At 30.0% G+C, this 23,728-nt stretch overlaps 1 protein-coding gene and 1 pseudogene across 1 annotated transcript in view; one reads left to right on the top strand and one right to left on the bottom strand.

The window, feature by feature from the left end:
- The window catches only part of LOC120067563 (probable signal peptidase complex subunit 2), a 25,127-nt gene extending 17,034 nt beyond the window's left edge, over positions 1-8,093 (bottom strand). Inside the window, exon 1 of the mRNA XM_039019110.1 lies at positions 7,830-8,093. Coding sequence (XP_038875038.1) covers positions 7,830-8,093 — 264 coding nt within the window. The remainder of the gene's footprint in view (positions 1-7,829) is intronic.
- Positions 8,094-17,960: 9,867 nt separating this feature from the next.
- On the top strand, positions 17,961-23,399 carry LOC120092478 (annotated as a pseudogene).
- The last annotated feature ends 329 nt before the right edge of the window (positions 23,400-23,728 follow it).

Raw genomic sequence — 23,728 nt, 5'->3', positions numbered from 1 at the left:
ATCATATGTAGCACTTTACAACTCTTTGTAACAACTACAGAGTAGGCCACATCCAATGGTGTTACCAGAATAAGGTACCCAACCTTATTCATGTATCATAGATCATTTTGACTATTTACTCGAATCTAATCCGCTCTTATGTCTATATATAAAGTTCAAGTACCCATACAATAATTATGGGTCTTAGTTTATTGGATTTAGACTTTTATACAATTTATGAAATCAATAATAAGTATATTGATTATAGAAAATGTTTATCATTTTATAAACTAGGAGTTTTAGGACATGAAACCCAACACATACGTGGTCATACTATATATGGAGGTACTCGACGTATATAATAGAGAAACATGTTTGTAATATACATCAACCAAGCTCCAAATTCAAAGCAGAGAAAGTGTGGACATATTGTTCATTGAGTACTCTCAAGGTAAATAACAGAGAAACATAATTGTACATGCATGCAAAGCAGCCCCCAAAAGATAAAACACTCCGACACACGACCGAAAGCATTATGTGTGTGTTGAAGTGTGTTACAAAGGCCTCATGTATTATATCATGACTACATTATGAAAACACATTCACATCGTGCAGTGGGAAAGCACTATGTGTACAACGATCTAGTGGTTTGAAAACCACTTCAACCTTAATATTAGAAGTGGTCACTTTTGAAAATTTTACTTTCACATATCTTGTAAATCATTCAAAAACCATGATTTTTCTTTATAAACATTTTCACAAGTCCAGAATTTCACATAAAACACATTTTCTCTAAGATACTTTAAAACATATATCCCTAGTAAAACATGATTTTTCTTGAAAATCTTGACTTCTTAAACATTTTTTTGGAAATATTTCAATTTTTCTAAAATCATACATAATCATAAATTTCATGAAATCTCATAATATTTAACTAATAATAAAATATTTCATAAAATAAATCACTCACAAACTTTTGATGTGCAAGACTCAGTCGTAAGGCCCTCCAATTCGTATTTTTTCTGAAACATCAATATAATCATCATGTATGAAGTTACTTATTTGGTCACTTCTTTAAGCTAAGAAATAACATCTTAAACAAACATCCATTGTATTCTCAAACCCTCTCTCCGCAACCTTGTATTTTATGACTTAAATTCTCCTTCAATAAACTAGTTTCAAGCCTTTTCATTAATTTCTAATCTTCAAATTACACACTATCTTATTGTCTTCATATTTATTTCCTTATTACTCATAATCCATATTTACCAAAATAAGGTACATTTTGTCCTTTTCTTTAACCAAAATAAGGTACTCATAATCTCATTATTTTAATTTGTCTTACCCCTTTTATTCCCTACCTTTTTCCTCTCCCCTCCTCACTCTTCTTACTCTTGATTTGACCTCTATAGCCTCTTGTTCTCGTTGCATTTTTTGTTTTTGAAAAATTGTAGGGGTAGCAAAAAGGAATATTAAGGGGCTATTTGGGGGCTCAACATGAGATGGTATATACCCATATCCTATATCATCTCAGTGTTTGGAGGTCCATTATCCTATCTCACTGATTTTAATTGTTTGTGGGCCCATTTCCGAAACGTGTTTCGTATCTCACCGTCATTTTCTTTCCGTGTATCGTATATCATCTAAGTGCTTGAACATACTCGATCATACTCGATCGTTCATACTCGATCATGTAGGAATGTATCAGCAGCAGCGGAAGTAACAAGGATCATCTAAGCACTCTAATTCATTAATTTTGGCAAAATATAAAGCATGCTCTTGCAGAAAACAAGTGAATTTCATGACATACCTTTGTAGAACCTCTTCAAAGCTCGATCTCCAACTACAATCTTCTCTGAATCTTGTTGTAGACCACCTTAAGATCTTCCCCACTATTCTCTTGGTGCTCTAGATTGAGTTGTGGGACTCAGAATAAGCTTGAATTAAGTGATTATGGAGAATTGCTCACAACAGCAATCTTGTTCAAGAACACTTTCTTCAACACGAATTTTCTCTAAAATTCTCTCTTGATTGCATGTCTCAAATTCAATCCAATCTCTTCAATATATTGCAAATCATCATGCAAGGAAGAGAGTTGCATGAGTTCCAGGTCATGCTTGAAGTTAATGAAGAAGAGGAAATGAAAAGTGTGTGAGCATGAAGAATATGGATAATGGAAAAACTTGTTTTTCCAATTTTTCAATTTTAACTCAAAATCAAAACTTGATTTTTTTTTTTTTAAAAAAAAAAAAAAAAAAAAAAAAACCATTTTGATTTAAAACTGAAAATTTTAATTTTATAAAATTAATTTCATAAATTAATTTTTAAAACAAAACTTAATTAATTTAATATCAAATATTAAATTAATTTTTACATATATCCATATTTATATATTTAAATCATATTTAAATATTAATTCTTCTAATATGTTTAATTCTCAAATAAACAAGTATTATGTCTCATATAATTACTAATTCCCTTAATTCTAATTTGAACGTTTCAAATTAACTTCTCAAGTTATTATAGAGTTAATCCATTACGAGCTACTAAGGGGACCTCGCGGACCTACAGATCATGGGCTCCAACGATCTGAGATTAATTTGCTAAACTCATTAGACCAGATTAATCCCCATTCGTTAACTACTAGGTCACTCTACTAAAGCCCAAGTTGCACTCTCCTTACTATAGATATATTATGTCGACATGATTTAACCATAATCAGTAAGTCGACCATTCACAGGCTGTTTTGCAATAACGGCTGGGTCAAATATTTGTTTTACCCCCGAGATTACGTCTTATTCCTCAAGTCCTTACCGATCCTCTAATGAACAACTAGTTTGTGATCCGATCACTAAATCAAACTCTCTCGACCCAGTGAGAGGGTGGGCCCCTTATTCAAGACTTGGATTCATACTAGAGAGAATAACCTTTCTTCCTATCCCTAAATCGAGTAGGCGTGAACTCCGTCTTGCGCCCTATGTCTCTAGCTATTCTAATAGGTCTTACCCCTGAAATGGGAGGCTTATTGAGCCGACGCTATTGAGCCACCCTCACCTATGCAAATCTAAGGATAATCCCGAATAAACAAGAGTTCATAGTTAGCTCAGGATTAAGATCGAGTTTCCTAGGTCATCTAGGTGAAATAGTAGTCTTATATAGTAAACAACATTATAAAGTAAGAGTGACTTATTTCTTGGTCCCAATTTTATACAAACTCATTGCATAGGACACCCCACTCCTCATGTCATAACATATACGAATTAGGATCACATATATTGTAGCACTTTACAACTCTTTGTAACAACTACAGAGTAGGCCACATCCAATGGTGTTACCAGAATAAGGTACCCAACCTTATTCATGTACTATAGATCATTTTGACTATTTACTCGAACCTAATCCACCCTTATGTCTCCACATAAAGTTCAAGTACTCATATAATAGTCATTGATCTTAGTTTATTGGATTTAGACTTTCATACAATTTAAAAAATCAATAATAAGTTTATTGATTATAGAAAATATTTATCATTTTACAAACTGCGATTTTTAGGACATAAAACCCAATAGATCATACTCGATCAATCATACTCGATCATGTTTGAACATACTCGATCATATTTGAACATACTCGATCATACTTGAACATACTCGATCGTGCTTGAACATACTCAATCATATTCGATTATACTCAATCGTTCATACTCGATCATGCTCAATCATTCATACTCGATCATGGTTGATCATACTCAATTATTCATACTCGATCATGCTTGAACATACTCAATCATACTCGCGTATTTTGTACGTTTTCAATATTATGCATTATTAATTACCTTATTTATTAAACTGTCCACCAACTTTAGTAATGACTATTCTGATTGTTTGCTGATTTTATTAATGATTGATCTGATTGTTTGTTGATTTTATTTTATCTGCGTATTTTCACTATCCATTCAACCACTTCATTAATGACTCAACCAATTTATTAATTGGATTTGAGTCCATTCATGATGTAAACTTAATATTATGAGGCTGGACACACGTTTTTAAATATTTGTTGGGATTGTTATTAATGTTCAACAACCACCCCTCTCCCTTCGCTTTTCCTATATAACAACATTGGTCCTTCTCTATTTGTTGAGAGCCTCCACTGTCCAAGATTTATTTAATTTTGGTTTCTCCTTCTCTACTTTCTAATGTTTGGTTATGTTATTTTCATATTATTAAGTTTCTAACTTTTGGTTGTTTGGTGGGTGATAGGGTGGCTCATTGTGTTTTGATCCAATAACCCGTGGACTCCAATCATATCGTACTTCATAGAAGTAACATAGGTACTTCTCTTTTCGAACTAGTTCTCTTCCTACATTATACGTATTTCTAGAGTGTTTTTCTAACTTCTTTTTAGTTTTATTATGCAGCCCAACCTAATACAGAATATTCAATTAGTTTGAGGTTGGGATGTTACTTTTTTTGTATTCCCCTATATTCCATTTCAATTGTATTTTTTGGTGTTATTAATTTTGATGTGTTACTTATACAATGGATATATTACATGGACTGTTTGATATTTTTTGGTGTTATTAATTTTTAATTTTTTATGAATATTTACATTGTCTTCATTTATTTTTAATGTTTACATGCTTCTTAATATTGAAGTTACCTAAGTTACCTTGCAGAAGTGTGAGATTTTTATTTTTGGAAGATTGAGCAATAAAAATAATAGTCATCATAAAAAATAATAGTCTATCACTGATAGACAGTGATAGACTTCTATCACTATCTATCAGCAAAAACAGTGATAGACATATATCATAAAAAAACTTATTAGTGTTTTCCTGTTTTTGATCTAATGATTTAACATGTGTTTAAACTTTTAGTTTGGTGTAATTCCACTAGTTCCAATAGAAGAAGAATCACAATCAACCACTATCAAATATTTAATAGATTTGGAAGAAAAGGAGAAGGAAAAGATAGGAAGAGAAAAAAAAAAAGAAAAAGAAATAAATGAAGGAAGAGATTTAATTTGAGGAAAAAATGAGCATTGGAAAAATATAATGGAGGAAATAGAAGAACTGAAAAATAGCCAACAAAGGATAGAAAAAGAGTAGAAAAGTTTGAAACAAGGCCAAGAAGAGATCAACATAATGTTAAAAGTCATCATAGAAAGACTTCCAATTGAAAAGTTTTCATAAGAAGAACAAGAAAAAGAGGTTGAGAAGACCATAGAGAAAAGCAAAGCTACTTCTTGTAGCTTACAAATTCTTGAAATAAATTATGAAATTGACAAAATGGTGAATTATGCTGCGAATTATGTAGCTCAAGTAAGTCTTTTGCAATGTGTTATTTTATTTTTAAATGTAAACATACATTTACTAACTAAACTAAAAGCAAAGCTAAACGATCGAGTACATGATGCAATAGGAACTACACGATCGTGTAAACGATACTTTAGTAAATTCTAAACGATTGTAGTGTCTATCAATGTTTAAATATATATTATATACTTTTGAAGTCTATCAATTCCATAGTTTATCGATAGACATTGATAGACTTCTATCAATGTCTATCAACTCTCAACTCAATTACGATAATGCTATAATGCTTCTAGTTTTGATGCCAAAGAATGAATCAATCATGGATAATCCTAATATTGCAACAACTTTTACGTAAAAAATGAAATCAATATATAAATTTTAATAACCAAAATTGATATGCTGTATCAGATGGTAAAGAAGAAACACTGACTTTCAAATTGACCATTAGACAAGTTCAGTATCAATATCTATGATCGGTTAATCAAGTATCTTCATTTTCATAATAGCAGTGAATACACTAATTGAAAGATAGCAGTGGATATCAACACAATGGTATATCAGTGTGTATAAATGATAGACACTGATAGAAATCTATCAGTGTCTATCAGTGTCTATCAGTGTATATCAATATTTGTATAAATGGGTATATCACATGCTTCAATCTAGTAAAGGAATATAGAAAAAGAAATTCAAGAATTTTATTCATATAACGATAGTGTTCAATTCACTTACAAACTCACTAATAGAACCAACAAAGGGCAAAATAACTTTCATAAGTTCTAATATCAATCTATTTGGTAATACAAGGGAAAAAATGAACTATAATGATTACATCATTGACTAATTAGGCGAAGATTGCAAGTCCTAGAATTGTGACCTTTAGAATGACAATGACTACATCTTAATGAACTATTTTTAGATTCAACTATAGATGGAATCCTTTGTTTTTTAGGTCTTCCTACTGAACATTTAAGAATAAGAGGTAATGCTCTAATAGAATCATCTAAAACCCTCCAATCTGAATGGACTCCAACAGGTCGAACATAACCCATATATGTCCATGACAATACGCTTGAGTAATAATAATTAGATACATAGGAATAAATATCCATGTGAAGCAGCCGAAGAACAGCAAGCGCATGAGAGCATGGAATTTCTTCAAAATCCCATATTCGACAGCTACAAGATCCAAATTAAGCTTTATAGGAATTGTTTATCTTCATCCATTACTGAGTATTCAACATTGTCAATAGAATGAACCTAATAAATAAAAATGGGAAAAGAAATCAACATATTACAAACATACCAGACATACCAAATATACAAATGAATAAAAAATTGTAGAAATCTATCAAGGTTAGGGTGATAGACTTCTATCATGGTCTATCAGTGATAGACAGTGATACTGTTTATCACTGATAGACTGTGATAGAAGTCTATCACTGTCTATCACTGATAGACAATGATATAAATCTATCACTCTCTATCACACTGAATACCATTCTCCTATCAATTTTATAAAGAACACTTACCATGAAACTTCTTGATTGTTCATGTTGGTTGCGTAATATATTCTCTGCCTAAGGAGTCAAAATTGTTGTTATTGATAAACTAGCTTTCCTTCGATCATGAAACCATTTTTGCAGTAAACCTCTAATTGCTACGAGTAAACTTGCAACTTGTAAGTTCCTATTCTCTTTCAAAACAGAATTTACACACTCTGAAGGGTTTGTTGTCATCATTTCATACCTTCTTCTTCGAGAATATGCACGAGACCACTTCTCAAATCCTACATTAATAAGGTAACTTCAAATATTTGGAAAAATTGATTCCATAGATCTCATATTAAACTTGAAGTCATCAACAGTATAATACTTAGCACAACTAAAGTAAAACGGGTCAATCAAAGGATCCTTGAACAACTTCTTCAAATTTCGCAGAACATGTTAAATGCACACACAGTACTCAACATTGTTAAACACACTTAAGACACCTTTGGAATGCTCAAATGTCAATCAGAGACAATGACTAAATGTTCTTTATCCCCTAAACTAGTTTGTATATGTTCGAAAAACCATTTCCATGGTACATCATTCTCAGAATCTACACTAGCAAACACAAGGAGAAAAATATTATTATTACCATCTAGTGGAAGTTGATAATAGAGTATTGCCAAACTTAGACTTCAAAAACGTGCCATCAACAGATATGGTAGGTCTACAGTACCTCCACCCCTCAGTAGATGCACCAGTAGCTATGAAACAAAATTTAAAATGTCCATTTTCATCAATCTTTAAAGTAGTGTACGTTTCTGAAAAATAAATGAAAACAATTATATTAGTCACAATGGTAACAAATCAATCATTGTCTATCATTGGTAGATAGACAATAATAGATAATTATCGCAGTCAATCAGTGATAGACAATGATGCACAATTGTCATTGATAGACAGTGATAGATGACTATCATAGTCCATCTACAATACACAGTGATATAAAATTTATAAGAAGAATACTTCATTTGAACTAATACCTGAATTAATTCTTTCAACCTTTCAAAAAATTGTGGAATCAAGCTATATGATTCAGCTGCATCACCATTTAATGATCTTAATATATGTTCTTTTGCTCTCCAAGCTTTTTGATAACTAATATTAACACCAAGCTTAGTACGAGCCTTATGAACAATATCCCTAGGAAGGGAGTGATCAGTAGAGATAAACCTAAAATCCTCTTTCAAGCAGTCCCCAATTATAGATGAAGCAGCTTGCCTATGACAACTTTGAGTTGTATTCATTGAACAATTATGGTGGAAATATACTTTCTAAGTATCCACAACTCACTCTTCTTGTACCGAGATGCCCGAGCATACCATTGATAGCCTTCTTGCAAATATTTCAATTCAAGAAACTTTGAATTTTACCGTGTAGTCCTAAATCGAAAATTCTTATTCACTGCTATTACATAAAATCACTTACACAATATTTCTTTAGTTCCAAATACATCTTCTTCCTTCAAATCACCATTAAAGCCAACATTTTGTATAACTTGATCATTTGAAGAACTAAAAAAAGAACCTAAACATAGCAATCTATCACCACATCCACCACTAATACCATTGCAAGATCTTTCTATAGAATGATGACTAACATGAGCAACTAAAAGATGCCTAGTCTTTGAATTTTTAGCCAAAGACAAATACCAACTGACATCCTTATATTTCTTTATTTGAAATACACATTAAATATTAGTTTGACCAAAATCCAACAATACTGATAAATCTATTGAAATATCCAACTGAATTTCAACCAATATCAAGCTAACTAAACCATTGAAGTCTATCATATCATCAACAAAAACTCCAACAACACTATAATTCTCATAGAATTGTAATGAGTTCACTATCCACCATAAAAAACGAATACAAGAATATTAACCATGGTATCAATTTATTGCAATAAAAGGAAAAAAAAGATTGTATAAGAAAAATGTTAATATGTATATAGCTTTATCACTGTCTATCAGTGATAGACAATGATAGAGCTCAATCACAGTATATCAAGCATGGTATATCACTAGTGATAGAGCTCAATCACTGATATAGAGAGTGATAGAGTTCTATCACTTTTTATTAGTGATAGACAGTGATAGAACTATATCACTGTCTATCACTAATAGAAAGTGATAAAACTCTTTCACTTTGTATAACTTATAGACAGTGATATATGTGTATCATTATCTATCAGTGGTAGAGAAATGTTCACATCGCAGTTCTCCCTTTAACACCAACAGTAGATAGTAACCGAACTGTCTCACAACGTTCTACAACAAAAACTATCTATCTGTGGGAAAGAAGCCATAGATGGATGGTGCTACACGATCGTTTAGCACACAAGAATGCGTCGAGTATCCAATACCATACGATCGTCTAGCAAGCGAGCGTCTACATGATCATGTAGCCAACGCAACATGATCGTGTAAAAAACTCTACACAATCGCGTAGCATTAGCTACACGATCGTTTAGCAAATGCTACACGGTCGTGTAGTAAACTCTACATAACACATAACAAAAGCTATCCGATCGTTTAACTTTGTAAAATTTAAAGAAAACCTTAATATGTATATAGCTCTATCACTGTCTATCAGTGATAGACAATGATAGAGCTCAATCACAGTATATCAAGAACGGTATATCACTAGTGATAAAGCTCAATCACTGTTATAGAGAATGATAGAGTTCTATCACTTTCTATCAGTAATAGACAGTGAAAGAACTATATCACTATCTATTAGTGATAGAAGGTGATAAAACTCTATCACTTTGTATAAATTATAGACAGTGATATATGTGTATCATTGTCTACCAGTGGTAGAGAAATATTCACATCCATACATAATCCCACCAAAAACTATCTATCTGCGAGGAAGAAGCCATAGATGGACGGTGTTCCACGATCGTTTAGCATGCAAGGATGCATCGAGTATCCAATACCGCACGATTGTCTAGCAAGCGAGCGCCTACACGATCATGCAACCAACGCCACACGATCGTGTGAAAAACTCTACACGATCGCATAGCATTAGCTATACGATCGTTTAGTAAATGTTATGTGATCATGTAATAAACTCTATATGATCACATAACAAAAGCTATCCGATCGTTTAACTTTGTTAAATTTAAAGAAAGCCTTAAAACGAGAATTCTAACCTGAAACATCCATAAACAATTCATCCACAAACATTTATCACATAAACGCAATGCAGATAATAAAAATCCACCAGTACTGTAACGAATTCGATGAAGAAACGTATACTTACAAACATAGAAAATAGAAGAAAAAATCGTACCGTGGTTGAGGAATTATTTCAATAAAGAAGATCGGCGAGAAAGAAGATCATGGTGTTCGACGAGGAAGAAGGAAAAATAGCATTCAGCGAGGAAGAAGATCAAGGCATTCGACGAGGAAGAAAGAAGAACAGAGTTCAACGAACGCAGCAAATCAAATTTGAAGAAAAAGGAAAATCGGCGAGTAGGAAAATCATGGTGTCAATAAGGAGAATAAGCGGATAAGAACATCAATACGTTGTTTATAATTTGAGAATGGCAAGGAGGAAAATCATGGCATCGACGAGAAACAGAGTTCAATGAGCGAGTGTGGCAAATGAAAATTCAAAAAAAGGAAAATAGGCAAGAAAGAAGAGTATTTTTGGTCATTTAAAAAAAAAGGAAATTGGAATTTATTTTTGCTATAAAGTGTAAATATTATTGTTTTTTTTTCTTATTTATAATATTTCCCTATTTTTCAAAGTGGATTTTGTTCTTATATAAAAAATGAGTTTGTTTTATGTTAAATTATTATTATTATTATTTTTTTTTTTTGTAATTCCTGCACAAAATCTTTTCATTGTATTTGATTAAAAAATTCAATAATAAATTTTTGACTGTATAGCCATAAATTTATTAGGTGGACAACAAATAGGAGAAAATTCATATTATAGAATGAGAAATAGAGGGGAGAATGAATATAGTAATTGAATTACAATTAGATGTTGAAAAAATAAAAGAAATCAGAAAATTAAATTAATTTTCACAATATCTCCCTAAATATTTTCTCAACTTCTCTCTATATCTCTCTCTTTCCTATTATCTCTCTCTCTTTTTTCATCTCGAGTCTCACTTTTTTTTCTTCATATGATTTGATATGGAAGAAAAGAATTTTTGAAAAAAATATTTCCATATTGTTGCCCAAAAAATTCTAATTAGCAAATCTAATTAATTAGAACAATATTTTAGCCAATAGTATCGTAAGATAGACTCCATCGCAATGTCTATATTTTTGGATACCACCACCTTGTCATAGGGTTGCAAGGAGAGCAAATTTGAGAATGAATCATCACAAATATATGTGGCATTGCACCACAAATTTTAAGATTTCTTAAAAAAATTAAAAATGGGTGATTACCTTGTTTATTAGAATAGATATACTTAGATTTGTATAAAAGTGTGTCTTGATGGAAATGATTCGAGTCTTGATTGATCCTTTTATAAAGAGATAGTTTTTTCACTCAAAATGTCTCAAAATGGAAAGATACAAGGCTTGAAAAAATTTAGAGTTAAAATGGGAATGTAAAATTAAATGAAGAAAAAGGAAAAGGAGAAAGCAAATGCAAAAAGTTGGTGATTACTTCGTTTATTAGAAGAGATGGACTACCCCTTTAGATACAAGTAGACTTGCATAAGAGAACACTAAATTGGTGATTACCTTTTTTAGCAAGGGTCTCAAGGTGTGTTTTATTGGAGATGATTTGATTTGTAATTTATCATTTTATAAAGTAGTTTTTCGCTCCCAAGGTTTTAAAATGAAGAGATATAAGGTTTCAAAATTTTTTAAATTTTAGGATAAAAGATGAACATAAAATTGAATGAAAAAAAGAAAAATAAGGAACATCAAAGGTTCTGTACAAAACACCCCGAAGATTTCATTGTGAGGACAAAATAGGTATTCTGAAAAAATATATGGTAAAATCGAAATATAAAGATTCTCCTTTTTTTTTTTTTTTGCCTTTTATATATCGTAAAATTGGTGGTCTTAATTTGAATCAACTTATAATGTTTAATGTATCCCTATTGATAACAATTTTAAATGAATATTAATAAACTATTAATATACTAATGTTATACTTAAAATTGAATATGGGATAGGTGTTGATATATTATTAATATACTTGAATAACTGTATTTTTAAGAAGCATTGATATACTAATGTAATATACCAACGTTATATTTGAAATGAATTTTGAGTTAATATTGATATAATAGTAATAAACCACTGTTATACTTGAAATTTTATTAAGAAGAAATGTTGATATGTATATATTCTATTGATAAACTAATGATATATTTGAAATTAGTTTTAAATGAGTTTGATTCAATATTGATACGCTAATTTATAGAACTTTAAATAAATTTTGAATAAGTGTCTATAAACTATTGATGTACTAATAATATATATACTTAATTGAAATTGATTTATAAACGAGTGTTTATAATATTTAGACACTAATGATATATTTGAATTATATATTTTGAATGAGTATTGATAAAATATTGATACACTTATACCATATTTGAAATGAATTTATATCATATATATTGAAATACCCATGTTATATTCTAAGTATTCTATAGATATACTTCATGAAATTTAGATGAATCTAATATATGACTCTGCAAGTCAAATACAAAGTTACAAACAATGTAAAGGACAATAAATTAAACTGTAATAGAAAGACAAAAATCCAAAGATTGGTAACCCAATTCGGAACAATCATGCACACCTACGTTTTGGGGCAGTGTGCCCGATGAAAAAAATTCACTCATTCGAGTTAAGCGATTATAATGAAGTATTTATTTAATAAACAACTTGTACAGAGACTCTTAAATAACTCACTCCTAATGAAGAGTTTAGCTTCCCCTCTAAACTTGAGGCTCTCTCTCGCATTGCTTTATTACTTTTTTCATCTTCTTGTTTGAAACATACTTTGAAACAAAGTTGTTTAGGGTCCCCCTAAGACTGAGAATTCTCTATAGGCTAGAACTTAGATTCCTTTAAGTACAAAGCCAATACTATAACTTATTCTTCACCTGATAAAGATAAGAACATGCAACATAGTATACAATAATAGCCACAACCTCACATTGAGGTACACACTTGTCTTTTTGGTCTCTATTGTAAGAGTTATCTTGTTGGTTGTCTCATAAATTGTCTCACAGTATGTCTTTCATAATGCTAATCCTGTAAATTATTTTTTTCATCTGCTGATATATTCTGCGATTTTATTACTCTTGGATATTTTCCTTTCTATGCTCTGTAGATTTTGAATAGGGTCCTTTAATTTCTTCACTATGCTTATTTAAGAGTAAGTTGTAGTCTTACTAAGGTTGCAGCTTTGAGTATTTTATTTAAATCTTCTCAATTTTTGTGGTGGGCGAACATTATGGTTGTATGTAAATCTTTGTGATTATGATTCAGAATTCTTGTAGATCTTAAGATTATGATCTAGATCGATTTTGAAGCTTGCTTTGTGAGATTGTTGTCTTGATATTAGGGGGAGCTTAAGACATCATTGTTTGAGAAGGGGTTCCCAAGCTTAGGGGAGCTAAATTTATCCAAGTGAAGTGGTCTTCACTAAAAGTGGAAAGATTATGGTTGAGATGGAGTCTCACACTTAGGAGGAGCCAAAGTGATTGCTTACTAATATTCTTATACTTAGGTGGAGCCTAAATCTCATTGAGAGAGAGACTCACACTTAGGGGGAGCCTAAATGCTTATTCATCGAGTTAAGTTATTCGTGTATCACTAAAATTTTCGATTCTTGCAGATAAATACAATGTTGTAATTACTTGACTTCATATTAGTAAAAATATCTTTCCTGAGTAGACGTAGATGATATATTGTTGAACTAGGTTACCAAAAGTTGTGTCTTAACTTTCAAAGTTTTGGTTTTTTTTTGTTTGTCCTCGCGACTATATATATATTTCACAAGGGAACAATTTTGTAAGGGAAAATCATTGTTCACGGACCTGAAACAAAAAGTATCTTCAGAGGATCTGCAATAAAGAAGGAAAAAGTACTCTCTAGAGAAAGATGGTTCAAACAACCAAGATGTTCTTGACAATCGTAACGACATGCTACAAAATAAATTGCCCTAGACAAAATAGCCAACATAACAACAATACCCCTTTATATATTTGGTATATCAACAATATTATTGATATATTTGTTTTCCTCTAAATTAGATATATCAACCAGTTTATATATTAAACATGAAATATTTGTCATACAATTGATATACTAAATTAAATATGATTTACATTTCATTTTCACAAGAAAAAAAAATCGAACCTATATATCCCATTAGAATTATATAAAAACTTTTAAAATAGAACATATTAATTAATATACTTTATATTTGATATATTACTTAGACAAAATTAATACGTTTAAGATATACCAACAAAATCAGTTTTGAAATTAAAACATAACACAATATTGCTAAAACTTAGATTAGACCACCAAAATTAAACTAATCCAACGAAAATAACTCTATATCAAAACTAAACAAAGAATAAATATAATATTTACCACTATCAATCAATAAATATTTTATTTTATTATGCAAGATCCACCAAAGAGGAAGCACATACTTTTCATTTATATATCATGGGTGAAGTTTTATATTTTATTTTTTAAATATAGTTCCTTTAATCTATTCTTCAAGATTTTGTCTGTTTCCTCTTTATTCTTTGTTGTAATTTTGAAGATTCACTTTACATAACGAATTAAAGTTAGCAATAATTCTTCATTCTCTTTGCTAGCTGTCAGTTTTATGCCACAAAATTTTCTGATTTTCCATATTATCATTCCACCTTTCTCGACAGTCGAAAAAGACGGTTGTTCCAGAATCATTTTAAAGAAATGCGATACAATCAACGTATTATTATTATTATTGTTATTTTTTTTGTCGACATTTTACTTCAATATTTTTAGATGTTAATAAATTCAATATCATATAGAATTTTAGAAAGACCTCACCAAATCTTATAATTTTTCTTTTTCTAAATATCAATTGATTTACGATAAAACATAAAAAAAAAAATAAACAATAAAATATCATTAATGTGATATAATAAATAAAAATATAAAAAGTGTAAACTATTAATTGATGAAGTTAAATATTATTTATTTTTAATTTTTATCGATACTGGTATTTTATCAATATTTTCATCAATATATTTATAAAATGGAGGTCTTGTTATTTTCCGTTGATTTTGAACATTAGGAACAGGGACTAATCTTAATATTATGATTCACAAATCCGTAAATTATAAGTACAATTTCATTGGTTCTACTAGATTTTGTACATGAAAGCATGTTTGGAAGTAATTTTAATATTTTTTTTTATCATGTTTAAAATCACTCTAAAACATGTTTTTAAGTATTTAAAATCAATTTTGATGATATAAAAATTACATTTAAAAGTGTAAAGTTAAATATCAAATCTATTTTGAAATAACAACCGATTTTAAATATGATTGAAAAATGAATCTAACAATTTCAAAGTTATTCTCAAACGTATTGGAATTAGAAAATCCACAAAGTCGTCTTAACTAGCTAGAAATTAATGCTCACTTCTAATTCTTATATATACACTTGACATTCAAATATAATTTCACGAGCTAATGCAACGGGTTTAGGTATCAAGTCAAATTTGATGTAGGAGAATAATTAGATTATTTGTATAATTTAGTTAATATTAGATTACATGTTAATTTTAGATTAATAGTGTTTCATTAAGACGGTATTTAGAGCGTTGAGTTGGTTCCAAAGTCTCGAATTAATATGTTGGAATTAAAAAATGTGTTTTGGATACAAAGTTGCAAAATGACATTCATCAATAAATCTTTATAAGAGAAAGATGGTAAAGTGAAGTTTCTTGATAATGTGCAAATTTAATAGTAAGCATTATTGAATTTAAGTTATTTAATATCGACTTATGAAACCAATAGACGAAACACCTCCTAAGGATTGTATTTAGAAGCTTTTTGAACCATATTTTGAGATATAGGACTATTGTTCTTTGGAGAGTTTCTTTCAACACTAAGTAATAAATTGTCCTTATTTGGTTATGGATTTGACCTAATATGCATAAACCGTTGGATCATGAACTAGTGTTAGAATTTTATGGAAACCTATATAGCTTCAAGATATATGAAAATAGTCAACCTAAACACAACTCCATTGATTAAAATATTATTATCTAAATTAAAAATTTAAAAGTTTGAATCTCACTCCTACAAAATGTTAAATTATAAAAATGAAAAACTGTAGGTGAAAAAATCATAAATATATAAATCAAATAACAAATGAGAACTCAATGATTGAGGCATCCAGGGACTAGCAACATCTCCTAAGGTCAAAAAGTAAGTTTATAATTCTATGGAAAATATTCAAACTTTATCAATAGATTTATTTTCTTCTAAAAATTTTGAGATATGAAAAAAAAAAAAACCATAAGTATTTTTAAGAAATGAAAAACCAACTACAGCGATTACTTGTAAATAAGCTTAATTTTTAATAACAAAAATATTGTACTTTTGAAACTAGACCTAACCAGTAATCAAGTTAACATAGTTAATGGTTAAAATATCCATTTTCCTAAAGATTTAATGGTTGAATTTCACTCTCTCCCTTTCGTGATTGTGACGTTATATTAAAAGAAAAAGGAAAAAACAAAAAACAAAAAACAAAAAAACTAAACAAAAACAAAACGTTCAAAACCCAAAAACATGGCTTTTGGATTTTAATAATTGGGAAGCATATTTGTCTCAGTTCATAGATAGTGGTTACACTTTTAAGTTTTATAAGGTTGGTTTGGTAATGATTGATTGTTTAGTTTGTTTTTTTAAATTAAGTCAATTTTATTTATTTATTTTTTTTTATAATGATTTGAATCTTTTTAAGTACAATTGTTGAATTCTTAATTTAAATTTCAAAAACAAAGATAACATTTTAAAAGCTATATTTTTAGTTCTCAAAATTTAGCCTCGTTGTTTAAAACATCGATTGAAAGTAGATAATCAATGAAAAAAATTTGGAGGTGAAAGTAGTGTCCATATGCTTAATTTTCAAAAATAAAAACAAAAAAGAAAATGGTTATCAAATAGGGCTTAAACTTTCGTAAAAATAAAATTTAGTATATTATCTTCAATTTTGTAATAATTTAGTCTCTGAGCTTTATTGTGTAACAATATATATTTTTGTATTTTAAATTTTATAACAATTTAGTCCTTGAAATCAGTCTTAATTAAGATTTTATTGAGATTTCTTGTATAGTCAATATTTTTATAAATTACAAAATCTACATCATAAAATAATAAAAATTAGACAAATAATTTTAATAAATTTTTGCGTTTATGGACTAAATGATTACAAAATTGAAAAGACAACAACTAAGGTCTCGTTTAGTAACTATTTCATTTTTTGTTTTTAGTTTTTGTTCCTCCCCATTTCTTATAAGAATTTGCATATATTTTTTTTAAGTACAATGGTTGAATTCTTAACCAAATTCCCAAAACGAAAACAAAATTTAAAAGCTTCTTTTTTTTTTTAGTTTTCAAATTTTTGCTTAGTTTTTAAAGTATTAGTAAAAAGTAGATAACAAATGAAAAAATTTGGAGGTGAAAGTAGTGTCTATAGGTTCAATTTTCAAAAATAAAAAACCAATTGGTTACTAAATGGGACCTTAAATTATTACATACTAAAGATCAATGACTAAATTGTTAAAAATTGAATGAACAGAGACTAAATTATTAGAAATCAAAATTTTCGAGCTAAATTATTACTTTGGAACAAAAATATTTTTTTAACTTCAAATAAAGAAAACGGAACAAAAGAAAAGGAAAAAGACGTATAGACATTGAGACAACAAAGAAGTAAGATGGACATGTGTTTAATTAAAGCACAAATCTAGAACTTCACATTCTTTTCTTTAAGACAAGAAGAATACATTATTGTCCTTTCACACTCCTTTGCTTTTCTATATCTTCTTTGAAGATTTCTATGTGTATAAATAATGCCTAACAATTTCCAATTCCCAACACAACCAAACCTATTCAATCTTTTCTCTTTTCATACTTCTTCTCTCTACACCCAAACCATGGCCACTTCACTCAAGACACCCACCACTGCATCTGTGCCATTGCTGCATTCTAAGCAATCAGCCAACCTCAAGGAGGAGTCGAGCATGAGACATTACTCCGACGACCTCGTCACCGGTCACATTTATGCCAAACATCGCGACGACGATACTACTAAAATTGATCTCCCCAATTACATCTCTGTTATTGAGAGTATTATCACAATTACTGATCAAATTAGCGATAATGCACATCGGGTAAAAATATACAACATTTATACATTATACACTCAAATTAAATTTTTGGTTTTACCTTTTTTATTTCTTTCTATTTGGTATAATTTTACTTTTGTGATGAATAACTATTATTGTGTACTCGTATAGGGAATAGTTGAAGGGCGTTTGGTACATTCGGATGCAACTTTGACATCCAATGTTGTGATCGAGCCTCCACTTTGTACTCTTCATCGTATCTCTAGCGAGGTTATATATAGTTCCATAAAATTTATTATTTTGACAAGTTATTTGATAGTGATCTAGTTTTTCACTTTTTATCTCTAAAAATAAGTTTGTTCATGCATTTAAACTTTTATCTTGATAACTCTTTTGCATTGAGAAGGCTAGTTTATTTTGTTTATTTATTTATTAATTTTTTTAATAGGGGTCAACTCTTTTATATGTTTCTAAATCTTAGTTAGATCTTCAAAGTAAATTTTTTTGATACAATTTCGGTCCTATTTAGTTACCGTTTTGTTCTCTCTATTTTTAATTATGATTTTCACATTTTTAAAGAAATACTTTTCGAATTTTTCAGCTAAATTTATACAAAACAAAACTATGTTTTTTGGAGACCACTTTTTTAGTTTTTTAAAACTTAGTTTGGATTTTTTTAAAACACTAGGTACAAAGGGAAGAACAATAACCATAAAACTTTTTATGGGTAAAACTAGTTTGTAAGATTAATTTAATTTTAAAAATCAAAAACAAAATCAAAACGATTATCAAATGTGGCCTTCATTTTTTTTGTTTATTATTTCATATTTATGTTTTTTTTCCTCACAAATTTTATTAAAAATATTTTTACTTCTTAAAATAAACATTTGGATCCTTAGTTAAATTTAAAAAGAAAAAACAAATTTTTGAAAGACCCAACATTTAAATTTAAAGAAAAAACAATTTTTGAAAAACCACATTTTTTAGTTTTTAATTTGAAAAAATTGGCTTTTGTTTTTCTTAATAGATGTAGAAAAGTAGATCTAAAATCTATTTGATAGAACTATTATTTTATAAGCTTTTTTTAAAAATAATAAAAGAAATATGACTGGTTTGATAACCATTTCGTTTATTGTTTTTTGAAAATTAAGTCATATTCCTCCAAATCTTCTTATTAATGATTTGCCTTTTGCCAAGTACAATGGTTGAAATATTATCCAAATTCCAAAGACAAAATCAAAATTTTTAAAAGCATTGTTTTTTTAGTTTTCAAAATTTAGGATTGGCTTTTTTAAACCATTGATAAAAGTATAAACAAATAAAGAAGTTTTGAGGTGAAATTAGTGACTATAGACTTAGTTTTTCAAAAATAAAGAACAAAAAAACGAAATGGGTTATTCAAACGAGACCGACATTTATCAAATAGGCTTTATAATTAACCAAAACGGTTTTCAAAAACAAAACATTGGAAAGAACATTGTCAATAAAAATGTGAAAAAGTTACATATATATATACAAAAAGCAGTTAATTTTATTTTTTCTTCTGATCCATTTTATACATGCCAATTGAAAGTTGAAATATTATGTCTCAGTTGTTCATGTTAAGGCTCCGGGGATAGAAAAAGCACACGAGGACCACACTCGAAATTTTGAAATATTGGCAAATTATCCATGGGAAGCCAAGGCAGCTTCACTTTGTTAGCTTTTGCAACTGATTATGGAGATTTGTGGCATCTCTACCATTACTCCCATGTTGATCCATTGGCTTAAAATCTTTGGCAATTATTCAAAGCGAGTTAGCTACTTTGAAAAAGCACTTTAGACTCAACTTCGATATCGACAAGTGCTTCTCAACCCCAAAAAGTCTCATTCAAAGCTGCTTACAAGCAATCAAATATATGAATGAGATTAGAGAATTCTTCAAAATATGATGTCAAGGAACTTCCTGAGTTACCCATCTGCTCTTTCGCCAAATCCCATTGAATTACTTATTGGGCCATACACACTATTGTTGCTTCAAGGATTGAGCTCTCCACATTATCTCAGTGAAAATGAGTAAGTACTTTATCCATACCTTTTTAAAAATCTCTTTTTCCTTTTAAGTATTATGTCACATTTTGCAATAAGTTGTGATCCAACCACATTTTTTACAAACTAGGGAATGATTCAGAACAATCCAACAAACTAAGTTGATTGGCCGAAATGTGCTAAACCAACTTCGGTAGATCAGGTATTGGTTTCGTTCATTTGGAAGTGACTCAAACCGACTGACCAAAGTGTTTAGAAGAAAATAAGTAACGAGATAATATTATATCTTTTTTCATACCAAAATTGAAATGTTGGTTTTCTCGGTTAATTTCAGCCCAAAACTTTCCTTGAATTTTCAATAAATCATTCTTAAAACAAAATTTTTCCAAACCACGACTCAGAAGTAGTTATTTACTTTATTAATGTTGGTAAAGAAGCTTTTGAAGATTGGAGGTAATTTGAATGATAGATTTAAGAAAGAGGCTACTTGTATTATTGATCACTTCTAACTCTTTTTTTGGCTTGATACAAAATCTAAGATATCATTTTTATTTATACTAGTTGCACACCACCCCTCGATTTCATGGCTAAGATTTTGCCAATAAAAGAACATGATCTAGAGTATATAAATGACTTTCTAAAATATTCTTTACAATTACACGTTTTCTTCCATATTCTATACAATTCTACTACATACTCCAAGTATCTCTTAAAAAGATTTCCCGGGGATATTATAGTATTTAATACTTCTAGAGGACGGGCTTCTGTTTGGACCGGATCCCAATACTTATTATCAAAGATCAAACTTACATTTCAACGTATATTCATTCATAGTAATACTGATGTTTTTCAGGAATCAGCCACAGAGATACTTGAATGGAATTGTCTGAAAAAATGGGCCATTGTACTTGCCGTACTTTGAGAAGCATCTAGACGCCATCCGAGAACAACAATGGTCGAATACTAATCTCCCTAGTTACTTTTATTTGTATCGTTAATATATTATTGGAATTACCCTGAAAAAATAACATTAAATTGGGTTATGTTTTCATTTTTTTTTATGGCAGAGGAGGTTAATCTCCTATCGTGTGTTGGTTGACCACATTGAACATATATTCAAACTGACATTACATTGGTCATTCCCAAGCTGCTTAGCGGCAAACCTTGAAACCAAACCCCTTATTGATGGCTCTACTTTAAAAGAGGAGTTTCTTCTATTTCATACCTTATTATTGGCTTGTTTCTCAAATATACTATTATAATAATGACATATATTCATTTTCATATATGAATTGTATTTAATCAATAGGTATGTTGTTAAAGTATTGATATAATATAAACTTATTGTAACCTTGTGAAACTAAAATTCCTGGGTTGGGATGAGATCGTTCACTTAAGTTGATGTTGGTGTACTAAATCTTCTATTTTTTTTATAACTATGAAGCAACTTCTATACCTCTTAATTGAAAAACTTTCCTCTTGTCTTCTCCATAGACGTTCCATTTTTCTATTGTAGCCTCTACACTAGCTTCGTACTTCGTACTTTACTCATCTACTCTTCGAATTATTGGCAATGAATTACTTTTTTTTATTTGGAGTGCACAGTAGACGAGAGAGCTAAAGAAATATTTCAACCCATACACTCTATTGATTCCTTCTTTCGTTAGTTTCTTGTTAAGAAAAAATGGTAGTATTTATTTTGCTATTAAGAAAATAGTAGGATTGTATTAGCTCACAATAACCTTAATTGCTCATCCATAAACTTTCGGGTTAATTGATTGATTCAACTTAGGTAACTTGGTCGAACAATTCGTGGGTTTTTGCAGGTTAGTGTTTCACGAAAAAAGTTGTCGGGAAGAACGTGATTATTGGTAATTTCATGGTTGGATATCTCCAATGATGATATCACGGCTCTTCATCAAGTTTTACAATGAATTGAAAGCTAGAGACAGTAGACATGAGATAGTTTGGATTCCAATTTTCCCGGAGCCTTATCAAGAAGAAAGATGCAAAGAGATATGAATTATTTGCGTTCAACTATGAATGGTATTTTCAATACAATTTACCTACAAGATATATGGCATGAGATATATTGAAGAAAAATGGCAACTTAGAGAGGATCCATTAGTTGTGGTACTAAACCCACAATCTAAGGTGGTATTCACAAATGCAATTCATCTAATTCGAGTTTGGGGGATTGAAGCAATTGATTTCACACAAGATAGAGCCAAGACTTTATTACGAAAAAATTGGCCCGATTCAACTCTCACCAAATTCACTCACCAACCAAGACTACAAAATTGGGTATGTAGACATTTTGTATTTCCTTCCTAATTAAATTATAATAAAATACATCTTATCTATACTCTTTCACAGATCAAGCAAGAGAAAAACATACTATTCTATGGAGGAAAGGAACCATTGTGGATACAACAATTTGAAGAGAGAGTAGAAATCTTGAGAAATGATCCTTTGATAATGGATGGTGGTTCATTTGAGATTGTACGTATTGGAAAGGATGCAACAGGAGAGGATGATCCAGCACTCATGGCTCGTTTTTGGACAGCACAATGGGGCTATTTTGTAGTAAAGAGCCAATTGATAGGTTCAAGTGCAAGTGAAACAACAGAAGACATCTTAAGACTGATATCATACCAAAACGAAGATGGTTGGGTTGTTCTAAGTGTAGGCTCAGCCCCAGTATTAGTTGGTCGTGGGATTTTGATATTGAAATTACTCGACGAATTTCCAAAATGGAAGCAAAGTTTGAGGTTAAAGGCCTTCCCTGATGTCTTTAGAGACTACTTCAATGAATTGGCTCTCAAAAATCATCAATGTGATCGAGTAATTCTTCCTGGATTCAGTGGATGGATTCCTATGATTGTGAATTGTCCTGAATGTCCTCGTTTCATGGAGACTGGTATCAGCTTCAAGTGCTGCCATGGAGGTACTCATATGTGAAGAGGATTGATTGAAGCTGCTGGAACTCATATACATCTCTTTTTTTATGTTACACTATTATACTATACTACTACTAAATGGATATTGTACCATTTGACTTTATATTATAATCGAGTCCATTAGGTCTCGTTGTTATCAGTGATGAGCGTTTGTATGAATTTATGTTATTTATGATATAATGATCATCAGATCTTTCCTTAATTTCGACTCAAGTATGTTAATTTATTGACGAGAACATAGAAGCTGGTAACCCAGTTCGATGAAATACATATATATTTAAAGGGCATTATGTCCAAGAAAAATAAATCCACTAATGTAAAATAAAGCAATTATAACGTTGTACTTATCTCTTGTTACAAACAATAACAGTGACACATGTCAAACTTGACTCCTTGAAATAACAATTAGTCTCCCCTAATTATCAAACTTCCTCTCACTTTATCTTAGGATACCCCTAAACATAAATACATTAGTAGATGAATACTTAGGCTCCCCCTACGTGTGAGACTCTAACTCTTCACAAGTTTATC

The sequence above is a fragment of the Benincasa hispida genome, chromosome 12 (genome assembly GCF_009727055.1).
Source record: "Benincasa hispida cultivar B227 chromosome 12, ASM972705v1, whole genome shotgun sequence".
Lineage (NCBI taxonomy): Eukaryota > Viridiplantae > Streptophyta > Magnoliopsida > Cucurbitales > Cucurbitaceae > Benincasa > Benincasa hispida.
This window is presented reverse-complemented; position numbering and strand designations above follow the sequence as displayed.